Source organism: Oncorhynchus keta, chromosome 1 (genome assembly GCF_023373465.1).
Source record: "Oncorhynchus keta strain PuntledgeMale-10-30-2019 chromosome 1, Oket_V2, whole genome shotgun sequence".
Lineage (NCBI taxonomy): Eukaryota > Metazoa > Chordata > Actinopteri > Salmoniformes > Salmonidae > Oncorhynchus > Oncorhynchus keta.
The window spans coordinates 5,591,822-5,604,025 of NC_068421.1; the positions used below are offsets into that span (position 1 = coordinate 5,591,822).

At 50.8% G+C, this 12,204-nt stretch overlaps 1 protein-coding gene across 1 annotated transcript; it reads right to left on the bottom strand.

The window, feature by feature from the left end:
• Nucleotides 1-203: 203 nt before the first annotated feature.
• LOC127909161 (uncharacterized) lies at nt 204-6,302 on the bottom strand. The gene is made up of 4 exons (XM_052469206.1): nt 6,291-6,302; nt 1,867-3,095; nt 576-939; nt 204-245 (listed from the first exon to the last, which is right to left on the bottom strand). The coding sequence occupies exons 1-4, from the start codon at nt 6,300-6,302 to the stop codon at nt 204-206; spliced, it is 1,647 nt and encodes a 548-aa protein (XP_052325166.1).
• Between the last annotated feature and the right edge of the window lie 5,902 nt (nt 6,303-12,204).

The following is a 12,204-nucleotide window of genomic DNA, read 5'->3' on the forward strand; positions in this document are numbered from 1 at the left end:
TTTCTTGCGTTTTTAAAGAATTCATATTTCCTTAATGAAACGAACACCACAAAACTAAACCAAAATATTAATGATATTGTCAAACATGGAAAGCAAAGCTACATGTTTAGTCAAGTGTCTTTTATTACGTTGGTAGTCTTTTTCTATGTACATTTCATCATAACACAAAGGGTTGTGAACGGCAACAGTACAGGTACACCTGATCAGCTCACACTCGTTCCCCTGACCCCTGACCTCTGACTAGACTGAACGATCAACACACGGGGTGAATCTCAAAAGTACTTTGTTGTTTTCTCTGTCTAACCCCGGCCAGTGTTGACAGACCTTCCCAGTAGTGTGTTGACAGACCTCAGTAGTGTGTTGACAGACCTCCTCAGTAGTGTGTTGACAGACCTCCCCAGTAGTGTGTTGACAGACCTCAGTAGTGTGTCGACAGACCTCCTCAGTAGTGTGTTGACAGACCTCCTCAGTAGTGTGTTGACAGACCTCCTCAGTAGTGTGTTGACAGACCTCCTCAGTAGTGTGTTGACAGACCTCCCCAGTAGTGTGTTGACAGACCTCAGTAGTGTGTTGACAGACCTCCTCAGTAGTGTGTTGACAGACCTCCCCAGTAGTGTGTTGACAGACCTCCTCAGTAGTGTGTTGACAGACCTCCTCAGTAGTGTGTTGACAGACCTCCTCAGTAGTGTGTTGACAGACCTCCCCAGTAGTGTGTTGACAGACCTCCTCAGTAGTGTGTTGACAGACCTCCTCAGTAGTGTGTTGACAGACCTCCCCAGTAGTGTGTTGACAGACCTCCCCAGTAGTGTGTTGACAGACCTCCTCAGTAGTGTGTTGACAGACCTCCTCAGTAGTGTGTTGACAGACCTCCCCAGTAGTGTGTTGACAGACCTCCCCAGTAGTGTGTTGACAGACCTCCTCAGTAGTGTGTTGACAGACCTCCTCAGTAGTGTGTTGACAGACCTCCTCAGTAGTGTGTTGACAGACCTCCCCAGTAGTGTGTTGACAGACCTCCTCAGTAGTGTGTTGACAGACCTCCTCAGTAGTGTGTTGACAGACCTCCCCAGTAGTGTGTTGACAGACCTCCTCAGTAGTGTGTTGACAGACCTCCCCAGTAGTGTGTTGACAGACCTCCTCAGTAGTGTGTTGACAGACCTCCCCAGTAGTGTGTTGACAGACCTCCCCAGTAGTGTGTTGACAGACCTCCTCAGTAGTGTGTTGACAGACCTCCCCAGTAGTGTGTTGACAGACCTCCCCAGTAGTGTGTTGACAGACCTCCCCAGTAGTGTGTTGACAGACCTCCTCAGTAGTGTGTTGACAGACCTCCCCAGTAGTGTGTTGACAGACCTCCTCAGTAGTGTGTTGACAGACCTCCCCAGTAGTGTGTTGACAGACCTCCTCAGTAGTGTGTTGACAGACCTCAGTAGTGTGTTGACAGACCTCCCCAGTAGTGTGTTGACAGACCTCCTCAGTAGTGTGTTGACAGACCTCCCCAGTAGTGTGTTGACAGACCTCCCCAGTAGTGTGTTGACAGACCTCCCCAGTAGTGTGTTGACAGACCTCAGTAGTGTGTTGACAGACCTCAGTAGTGTGTTGACAGACCTCCTCAGTAGTGTGTTGACAGACCTCCCCAGTAGTGTGTTGACAGACCTCCCCAGTAGTGTGTTGACAGACCTCCCCAGTAGTGTGTTGACAGACCTCCCCAGTAGTGTGTTGACAGACCTCCTCAGTAGTGTGTTGACAGACCTTCCCAGTAGTGTGTTGACAGACCTCCTCAGTAGTGTGTTGACAGACCTCCCCAGTAGTGTGTTGACAGACCTCCTCAGTAGTGTGTTGACAGACCTCCCCAGTAGTGTGTTGACAGACCTCCTCAGTAGTGTGTTGACAGACCTCCCCAGTAGTGTGTTGACAGACCTCCCCAGTAGTGTGTTGACAGACCTCCTCAGTAGTGTGTTGACAGACCTCCCCAGTAGTGTGTTGACAGACCTCAGTAGTGTGTTGACAGACCTCCCCAGTAGTGTGTTGACAGACCTCCTCAGTAGTGTGTTGACAGACCTCCCCAGTAGTGTGTCGACAGACCTTCCCAGTAGTGTGTTGACAGACCTCAGTAGTGTGTTGACAGACCTCCTCAGTAGTGTGTTGACAGACCTCCTCAGTAGTGTGTTGACAGACCTCCCCAGTAGTGTGTCGACAGACCTCCCCAGTAGTGTGTCGACAGACCTCCCCAGTAGTGTGTCGACAGACCTCCCCAGTAGTGTGTCGACAGACCTCCTCAGTAGTGTGTTGACAGACCTCCTCAGTAGTGTGTTGACAGACCTCCCCAGTAGTGTGTTGACAGACCTCCTCAGTAGTGTGTTGACAGACCTTCCCAGTAGTGTGTCGACAGACCTCCTCAGTAGTGTGTTGACAGACCTCCTCAGTAGTGTGTTGACAGACCTCCCCAGTAGTGTGTTGACAGACCTTCCCAGTAGTGTGTTGACAGACCTCCTCAGTAGTGTGTTGACAGACCTCCTCAGTAGTGTGTTGACAGACCTCCCCAGTAGTGTGTTGACAGACCTCAGTAGTGTGTTGACAGACCTCCCCAGTAGTGTGTCGACAGACCTCCCCAGTAGTGTGTTGACAGACCTCCCCAGTAGCGTGTTGACAGACCTCGTCAGTAGCGCGTCGACAGACCTCGTCAGTAGCGCGTCGACAGACCTCGTCAGTAGCGCGTCGACAGACCTCGTCAGTAGCGCGTCGACAGACCTCGTCAGTAGCGCGTCGACAGACCTCGTCAGTAGCGCGTCGACAGACCTCGTCAGTAGCGGTTCGACAGACCTCGTCAGTAGCGGTTCGACAGACCTCGTCAGTAGCGGTTCGACAGACCTCGCCAGTAGCGGGTCGACAGACCTCGTCAGTAGCGGTTCGACAGACCTCGTCAGTAGCGCGTCGACAGACCTCGTCAGTAGCGCGTCGACAGACCTCGTCAGTAGCGGTTCGACAGACCTCACCAGTAGCACCTCGTCAGTAGCGGTTCGACAGACCTCGTCAGTAGCACGTCGACAGACCTCCTCAGTAGCCGTTCGACAGACCTCGTCAGTAGCACGTCGACAGACCTCATCAGTAGCGGTTCGACAGACCTCGTCAGTAGTGTGTTGACAGACCTCAGTAGTGTGTTGACAGACCTCCTCAGTAGTGTGTTGACAGACCTCCCAGTAGTGTGTTGACAGACCTCCCCAGTAGTGTGTTGACAGACCTCCCCAGTAGTGTGTTGACAGACCTCCTCAGTAGTGTGTTGACAGACCTCCCCAGTAGTGTGTTGACAGACCTCCCCAGTAGTGTGTTGACAGACCTCCCAGTAGTGTGTTGACAGACCTCCCCAGTAGTGTGTTGACAGACCTCCCCAGTAGTGTGTTGACAGACCTCCCCAGTAGTGTGTTGACAGACCTCCTCAGTAGTGTGTTGACAGACCTCCCCAGTAGTGTGTTGACAGACCTCCCCAGTAGTGTGTTGACAGACCTCCCAGTAGTGTGTTGACAGACCTCCCCAGTAGTGTGTTGACAGACCTCCCCTCCCCAGTAGTGTGTTGACAGACCTCCCAGTAGTGTGTTGACAGACCTAGTGTGTTGACAGACCTCAGTAGTGTGTTGACAGACCTCCCCAGTAGTGTGTTGACAGACCTCCCCAGTAGTGTGTTGACAGACCTCCCAGTAGTGTGTTGACAGACCTCCTCAGTAGTGTGTTGACAGACCTCCCCAGTAGTGTGTGACAGACCTCCCCAGTAGTGTGTTGACAGACCTCCCTCAGTAGTGTGTTGACAGACCTCCCCAGTAGTGTGTTGACAGACCTCCTCAGTAGTGTGTTGACAGACCTCCCAGTAGTGTGTTGACAGACCTCCCCAGTAGTGTGTTGACAGACCTCCCCAGTAGTGTGTTGACAGACCTCCCAGTAGTGTGTTGACAGACCTCAGTAGTGTGTTGACAGACCTAGTGTGTGTGACAGACCTCCCCAGTAGTGTGTTGACAGACCTCCCCAGTAGTGTGTTGACAGACCTCCCCAGTAGTGTGTTCCCCAGACAGACCTCCAGACCTCAGTAGTGTGTGACAGACCTTGACAGACCTCCCCAGTAGTGTGTTGACAGAGTAGTGTGTTGACAGACCTCCCCAGTAGTGTGTTGACAGACCTCCCCAGTAGTGTGTTGACAGACCTCCCAGTAGTGTGTTGACAGACCTCCCAGTAGTGTGTTGACAGACCTCCCAGTAGTGTGTTGACAGACCTCCCAGTAGTGTGTTGACAGACCTCCTCAGTAGTGTGTTGACAGACCTCCCCAGTAGTGTGTTGACAGACCTCCCCAGTAGTGTGTTGACAGACCTGACACAGACCTCCCAGACCTCCCAGTAGTGTGTTGACAGACCTCCCAGTAGTGTGTTGACAGACCTCCTCAGTAGTGTGTTGACAGACCTCCCCCCAGTAGTGTGTTGACAGACCTCCCAGTAGTGTGTTGACAGACCTCCTCAGTAGTGTGTTGACAGACCTCCCCAGTAGTGTGTTGACAGACCTCCCAGTAGCGTGTTCGACAGACCTCCCCAGTAGTGTGTTGACAGTCAGTAGCGGTTCGACAGACCTCCCCAGTAGCGCGTGTTGACAGACCTCCCCAGTAGCGTGTTGACTCGTCAGTAGCGCGTCGAGACCTAGTAGCGCGTCGACAGACCTCGAGTAGCGGTTCGACAGACCTCGTCAGTAGTAGCGTTCGACAGACCTCGTCAGTAGCGGTTCGACAGACCTCGTCAGTAGCGGTTCGACAGTCAGTAGCGGTGTTGACAGACCTCGTCCGGTTCGACAGACCTAGTAGCGCGTGTCAGACAGACCTCAGTAGCGGTCACAGACCTAGTAGTTTGACAGACCTCGTCAGTAGCACGTCGACAGACCTCGTCAGTAGCGGTTCGACAGACCTCGTCAGTAGCACCTCGTCAGTAGCGGTTCGACAGGCCTCGTCAGTAGCGGTTCTACAGACCTCGTCAGTAGCAGTTCAACGGACCTCAGTAGCGCAGTAGTAGCGGTTCGACAGACCTCAGTAGCGGTTCGACAGACCTCAGTGGCGGTTCGACAGACCTCAGTGGCGGTTCGACAGACCTCGTCAGTAGCGTGTCGACAGACCTCGTGAGTAGCGTGTCGACAGACCTCGTCAGTAGCACGTCGACAGACCTCGTCAGTAGCACGTCGACAGACCTCGTCAGTAGCACGTCGACAGACCTCGTCAGTAGCGGTTCGACAGGCCTCGTCAGTAGAGGTTCGACAGGCCTCGTCAGTAGCGGTTCGACAGGCCTCGTCAGTAGCGGTTCGACAGGCCTCGTCAGTAGCGTGTCGACAGCACGACAGGCCTTCAGACAGACCGTCGTCGTCAGTAGCGGTTCGACAGACCTCGTCAGTAGCGGTTCGACAGGCCTCGTCAGACCTTGTAGCAGTAGCGGTTCGACAGGCCTCGTCAGTAGCGGTTCGACAGACCTCCGTCAGTTGCAGACCTCGTCAGTAGCGGTTCGACAGACCTCGTCAGTAGCGCCTCGTCAGTAGCGCCTCGTCGACAGACCTCGTAGTTCCAGTAGCGGTTAGCGACAGACCTCGTCAGTAGCAGTAGCGCCTCTACAGACCTCGTCAGTAGCGCGTCGACAGACCTCGTCAGTAGCGCGTCGACAGACCTCGTCAGTAGCGCGTCGACAGACCTCGTCAGTAGCGCGTCGACAGACCTCGTCAGTAGCGCGTCGACAGACCTCGTCAGTAGCGCGTCGACAGTAGCGGTTTGACAGACCTCGTCAGTAGCGGTTCGTCAGTAGCGGTTCGACAGACCTCGTCAGTAGCGCGTCGACAGACCTCGTCAGTACCGTGTCGACAGACCTCGTCAGTAGCGTGTCGACAGACCTCGTCAGTAGCGGTTCGACAGACCTCGTCAGTAGCGGTTCGACAGACCTCGTCAGTAGCGCGTCGACAGACCTCGTCAGTAGCACGTCGACAGACCTCGTCAGTAGCACGTCGACAGACCTCGTCAGTAGTATATCACCAGTACTGGCAGTCACATGTAGTTGTTATGGTTTCTAAAGTGTTTTTTTTTTCTCATTTATTATTCCAGTGTTTTTCATTCAATCAAATCTCAGTCTTGACACAACACTGATTCTCTGGGGGAAAAAAACATTCCTTTCGTTCGAAAGAAACAACCGGTGACCCACCTGATCTCTAAAACCTAGATATGTAATTAGAACATGTCAGTGTGTTTAGTCTGTCTTTATGGCACACTGAGCTCCTGAAGAACTGTGCACTGAAGTTGACATCTTGTCATTGTTAGGATCATTCCAGACAGAGAAGGACCATTGAAGAACTTAACAAGGGAAACATAGTGCTAATTCACCATGCAGGTAGACCTTTGAAGGTTGACTCCGCAAAATGACGTAGCCACGATCAGCAGCTGAATTCGCTCTAAACACTTGTCAGACAGTATCTGTTCAATGGTTTGCTTCATACATTTTAACAACGTGCCACGGGACCAAAACGTCCTGAGAAGTTGAGACTCGCACTTCAAGGTTCTTAAGTTGTTGTGGAAATTGGACTCGCTGTTTACTGTCTGCACCTACGTCATATCGCTGAGTCTACCTGTTTTAAGTGTAGAATAAAAGGATGCGTGCTAGGCGTTGAGTTAGTTAGTATACAAGAAGGCTGTGCCCCAGTTACTCCCGTTGTCCACGGAGAACATACCAGGCTGCTGTGACAGCGTGTTGTGGTTTGTAACAAACTGTATGTCCCCTTCAGCTTTCTGAAGGGGACAAATAGTGACATCGGCTGAATATGGAGTCTGTCGCCGATTTATCATAGAAGAATTGCTTCATGTTATGACGGCATGGTTGTTTAAACATTCCCATCCTGTCTAGGAGACAGAGAGAGAGTCTCGTAGGTGCATGCCAATCCCCCAAAGTGGCTGCATACGGAGGAGAGAATAGCTGTTCTATATTTGGTCAGCGGGGAGCGGAACAGTGTCCTGCAGGAGTAGCTTCTCTTAATGGAATGAGTCATCGCTGCCACGCAGGCAGCAGGGTCTAGCCCTCTCTCTCCCTCTCTACACCCCTCACCCTCTCTACACCCCTCTCTCCCTCTCTACAGCCCTCTCTCCCTCTCTACACCCCTCACCCTCTCTACACCCCTCTCTCCCTCTCTACACCCCTCTCACCCTCTCTACACCCCTCTCTCCCTCTCTACACCCCTCTCTCCCTCTCTACACCCCTCTCACCCTCTCTACACCCCTCTCTCCCTCTCTACACCCCTCTCACCCTCTCTACACCCCTCTCTCCTTCTCTACACCCCTCTCTCCCTCTCTACACCCCTCTCACCCTCTCTACACCCCTCTCACCCTCTCTACACCCCTCTCACTCTCTCTACACCCCTCTCTCCCTCTCTACACCCCTCTCTCCTTCTCTACACCCCTCTCTCCTTCTCTACACCCCTCTCTCCCTCTCTACACCCCTCTCTCCCTCTCTACACCCCTCTCACCCTCTCTACACCCCTCTCTCCCTCTCTACACCCCTCTCACCCTCTCTACACCCCTCTCTCCCTCTCTACACCCCTCTCTCCCTCTCTACACCCCTCTCACCCTCTCTACACCCCTCTCACCCTCTCTACACCCCTCTCTCCCTCTCTACACCCCTCTCACCCTCTCTACACCCCTCTCTCCTTCTCTACACCCCTCTCTCCCTCTCTACACCCCTCTCACCCTCTCTATACCCCTCTCTCCCTCTCTACACCCCTCTCTCCCTCTCTACACCCCTCTCTCCTTCTCTACACCCCTCTCTCCCTCTCTACACCCCTCTCTCCCTCTCTACACCCCTCTCACCCTCTCTACACCCCTCTCACCCTCTCTACACCCCTCTCTCCCTCTCTACACCCCTCTCTCCTTCTCTACACCCCTCTCTCAATCTACACCCAGTCAGTCAGGACCTATCCAGCTCCTGTCTTGTCCCCTACAGTCAGCCAGGACCATTAGAATTCCTACTACCTCCCCTTCGTGTTCACGGCCTTCACACAGACTCCACAGGACTCCGTGATCCCTGTCGGGTCACTCCCGGGCCATCACAGGACTCCGTCATCCCTGTCAGGTCACTCCCAGGCCATCACAGGTCTCCGTCATCCCTGTCAGGTCACTCCCAGGCCATCACAGGTCTCCGTCATCCCTGTCGGGTCACTCCCAGGCCATCACAGGACTCTGTCATCCCTGTCGGGTCACTCCCAGGCCATCACAGGTCTCCGTCATCCCTGTCGGGTCACTCCCAGGCCATCACAGGACTCTGTCATCCCTGTCGGGTCACTCCCAGGCCATCACAGGTCTCCGTCATCCCTGTCGGGTCACTCCCGGGCCATCACAGGACTCCGTCATCCCTGTCAGGTCACTCCCAGGCCATCACAGGTCTCCGTCATCCCTGTCAGGTCACTCCCAGGCCATCACAGGTCTCCGTCATCCCTGTCGGGTCACTCCCAGGCCATCACAGGACTCTGTCATCCCTGTCGGGTCACTCCCAGGCCATCACAGGTCTCCGTCATCCCTGTCGGGTCACTCCCAGGCCATCACAGGACTCTGTCATCCCTGTCGGGTCACTCCCAGGCCATCACAGGTCTCCGTCATCCCTGTCGGGTCACTCCCAGGCCATCACAGGACTCTGTCATCCCTGTCGGGTCACTCCCAGGCCATCACAGGACTCCGTCATCCCTGTCGGGTCACTCCCGGGCCATCACAGGACTCCGTCATCCCTGTCGGGTCACTCCCAGGCCATCACAGGTCTCCGTCATCCCTGTCGGGTCACTCCCGGGCCATCACAGGACTCCGTCATCCCTGTCGGGTCACTCCCAGGCCATCACAGGTCTCCGTCATCCCTGTCGGGTCACTCCCGGGCCATCACAGGTCTCAGTCATCCCTGTCGGGTCACTCCCGGGCCATCACAGGTCTCCGTCATCCCTGTCGGGTCACTCCCGGGCCGTCCCACTCAAGAGTACCACAGAAGAGGTCCATTGACAGTCTAGTCTAGAGTATATCCCCATGTCCTTGTAATCTGTCGTGAAGAGACGTGTAGCGTATTCTACCTTTCTGTGAGGAATATCCTTTACATAATGTGATGGTTCCTCAGTCATCATGTCGATGAGGAATATCCTTTACCTAATGTGATGGTTCCTCAGTCATCATGTCGATGAGGAATATCCTTTACCTAATGTGATGGTTCCTCAGTCATCATGTCGATGAGGAATATCCTTTACCTAATGTGATGGTTCCTCAGTCATCATGTCGATGAGGAATATCCTTTACCTAATGTGATGGTTCCTCAGTCATCATGTCGATGAGGAATATCCTTTACCTAATGTGATGGTTCCTCAGTCATCATGTCGATGAGGAATATCCTTTACCTAATGTGATGGTTCCTCAGTCATCATGTCGATGAGGAATATCCTTTACCTAATGTGATGGTTCCTCAGTCATCATGTCGATGATTGCTCCTTCATGCTAAGATCAGAGGGTGACTGATCTTCAACATAAATCCAGGTGGGGGGTTCAGTATATACAGTACCAGGTAGTATAATATACAGAACCAGTCAAAGTTTGGACACCTACTCATTCAAGGGTTTTTCTTTATTTGTACTATTTTCTACATTGTAGAATAATAGTGAAGACATCAAAACTATGAAATAACACATATGGAATCATGTAGTAACCAAACAAGTGTTAATATAATATATTTTATATTTGAGATTCTTCAAAGTAACCATCCTTTGCCTTGATGACAGCTCTGCATACTCTTGGCTTTCTCTCAACCAGCTTCATGAGGTAGTCACCTGGAATGTATTTAAATTAAACAGGTGTGCCTTGTTAAAAGTTAATTTGTGCAATTTCATTCCTTAATGCATTTGAGACAATCTGTTGTGACAAGGTAGGGGTGGTGTACAGAAGATAGCCATGTTTGGTAAAAGACCAAGTCCATCATTATGGCAAGAACAGAGAAAGGACAGTCAATCGTTTCTTTAAGACATGAAGGTCAGTGAATCTGGGAAATTTCAAAAAACAATCAAGCGCTATGATGAAACTGGCTCTCATGAGGACCGACACAGGAAAGGAAGACCCAGAGTTTCCTCTGCTGCAGAGGATCAGTTCACTAGAGTTACCTGTCTCTCATGATGACCGACACAGGAAAGGAAGACCCAGAGTTTCCTCTGCTGCAGAGGATCAGTTCACTAGAGTTACCTGTCTCTCATGATGACCGACACAGGAAAGGAAGACCCAGAGTTACCTCTGCTGCAGAGTTTAAGTTCATTAGAGTTACCTGTCTCTCATGAGGACCGCCCCACAGGAAAGGAAGACCCAGAGTTACCTCTGCTGCAGAGGATCAGTTCATTAGAGTTAACTGCACCTCAGATTGCAGCGCAAATAAATGCTTCACAGAGTTCAAGTAACAGACACATCTCAACATCAACTGTTCAGAGGAGACTGTATGAATCAGGCCTTTATGGTCGAATTGCTGCAAAGAAACCACTTCTAAAGGACACCAATAAGAAGAAGAGACTTGCTTTGGCCAAGAAACACAAGCAATGGACATTAGAGGGGTGGAAATCTGTCCTTTGGTCTGAAGAGTCCAAATTTGATATTGTTGATATTTGATATTTTTGGTTCCAACCCCCGTGTCTTTGTGAGATGCAGAGTAGGTGAATGGGTGATCTCTGCATGTGTGGTTCCCACCGTGAAGCATGGAGGAGGAGGTGTGATGGTGCTTTGCTAGTGACACAGTCTGATTTATTTAGAATTCAAGGCACACTTAACCAGCATGGCTACCACAGCATTCTGTCGTGATATGCCATCACATCTGGTTTGGGCTTAGTGGGACTATCCTTTGTTTTCAACAGGACAATGACCCAAAACACAACTCCAGGCTGTGTAAGGGCGATTCGACCAAAAAGGAGAGTGATGGATTGCAACATCAGATGACCCGGCCTCCACAATCACCCGACCTCAACCCAATTGAGATTGATTGGGATGAGTTGGACTGCAGAATGAAGGAAAAGCAGCCAACAAGTGCTCAGCATATGTGGGAACTCCTTCAAGACTGTTGGAAAAGCATTCCTCATGAAGCTGGTTGAGAGAATGCCAAGAGTGTGTCAATCTGTCATCAAGGCAAAAGGTGGCTACTTTGAATAATCTCAAATATAAAATATATTTTGATTTGTTTAACACTTTTTTGGTTACTACATGATTCCATATGTGTTATTTCATAGTTTTGATGTCTTCACTATTATTCTACAATGTAGAAAATAGTAAAAAATAAAGAAAAACCCTTGAATGAGTAGGTGTCCAACATTTTGACTGTATATTTATATTATATTAAACATATTATTTTGATTAATTTATTCATACTATTTCATCCTTCCACAAGATATAGTCCCGATACAAATCTATGGTTGCTACCTAATCCGGCTGGTCGTTCATTCTATCGGTTCGGTTGCCGAGACGCAACCCAGTCAGTCTTTTTGTTCTGTATCTATGGACGAAACCCAGTCTTTTTGTTCTGTATCAATGAACACGACCCAGTCGTTCAGTCTTTTTGTTCTGTATCAATGGACACGACCCAGTCGTTCAGTCTTTTTGTTCTGTATCAATGGACACGACCCAGTCGTTCAGTCTTTTTGTTCTGTATCAATGAACACGACCCAGTTGTTCAGTCTTTTTGTTCTGTATCAATGGACACGACCCAGTCGTTCAGTCTTTTTGTTCTGTATCAATGAACACGACCCAGTCGTTCAGTCTTTTGTTCTGTATCAATGGACCCGACCCAGTCGTTCAGTCTTTTTGTTCTGTATCAATGGACACGACCCAGTCGTTCAGTCTTTTTTCTGTATCAATGGACACGACCCAGTTGTTCAGTCTTTTTGTTCTGTATCAATGGACACGACCCAGTCGTTCAGTCTTTTTGTTCTGTATCAATGGACACGACCCAGTCGTTCAGTCTTTTTGTTCTGTATCAATGAACACGACCCAGTTGTTCAGTCTTTTTGTTCTGTAACTATGGACGTGACCCAGTCGTTCAGTCTTTTTGTTCTGTATCAATGGACCCGACCCAGTCGTTCAGTCTTTTCGTTCTGTATCAATGGACCCGACCCAGTCGTTCAGTCTTTTTGTTCTGTATCAATGGACACGACCCAGTCATTGTCTTT

Excerpts from the sequence above, each read along its gene's own strand:
- LOC127909161 (XM_052469206.1), bottom strand. Across the intron at positions 940-1,866 it reads GTCAACACACTACTGAGGAG|GTCTGTCAACACACTACTGA; the intron begins GTCTGTCAACAC and ends ACTACTGAGGAG. Across the intron at positions 246-575 it reads ACACACTACTGAGGAGGTCT|TCTAGTCAGAGGTCAGGGGT; the intron begins GTCAACACACTA and ends TTGATCGTTCAG.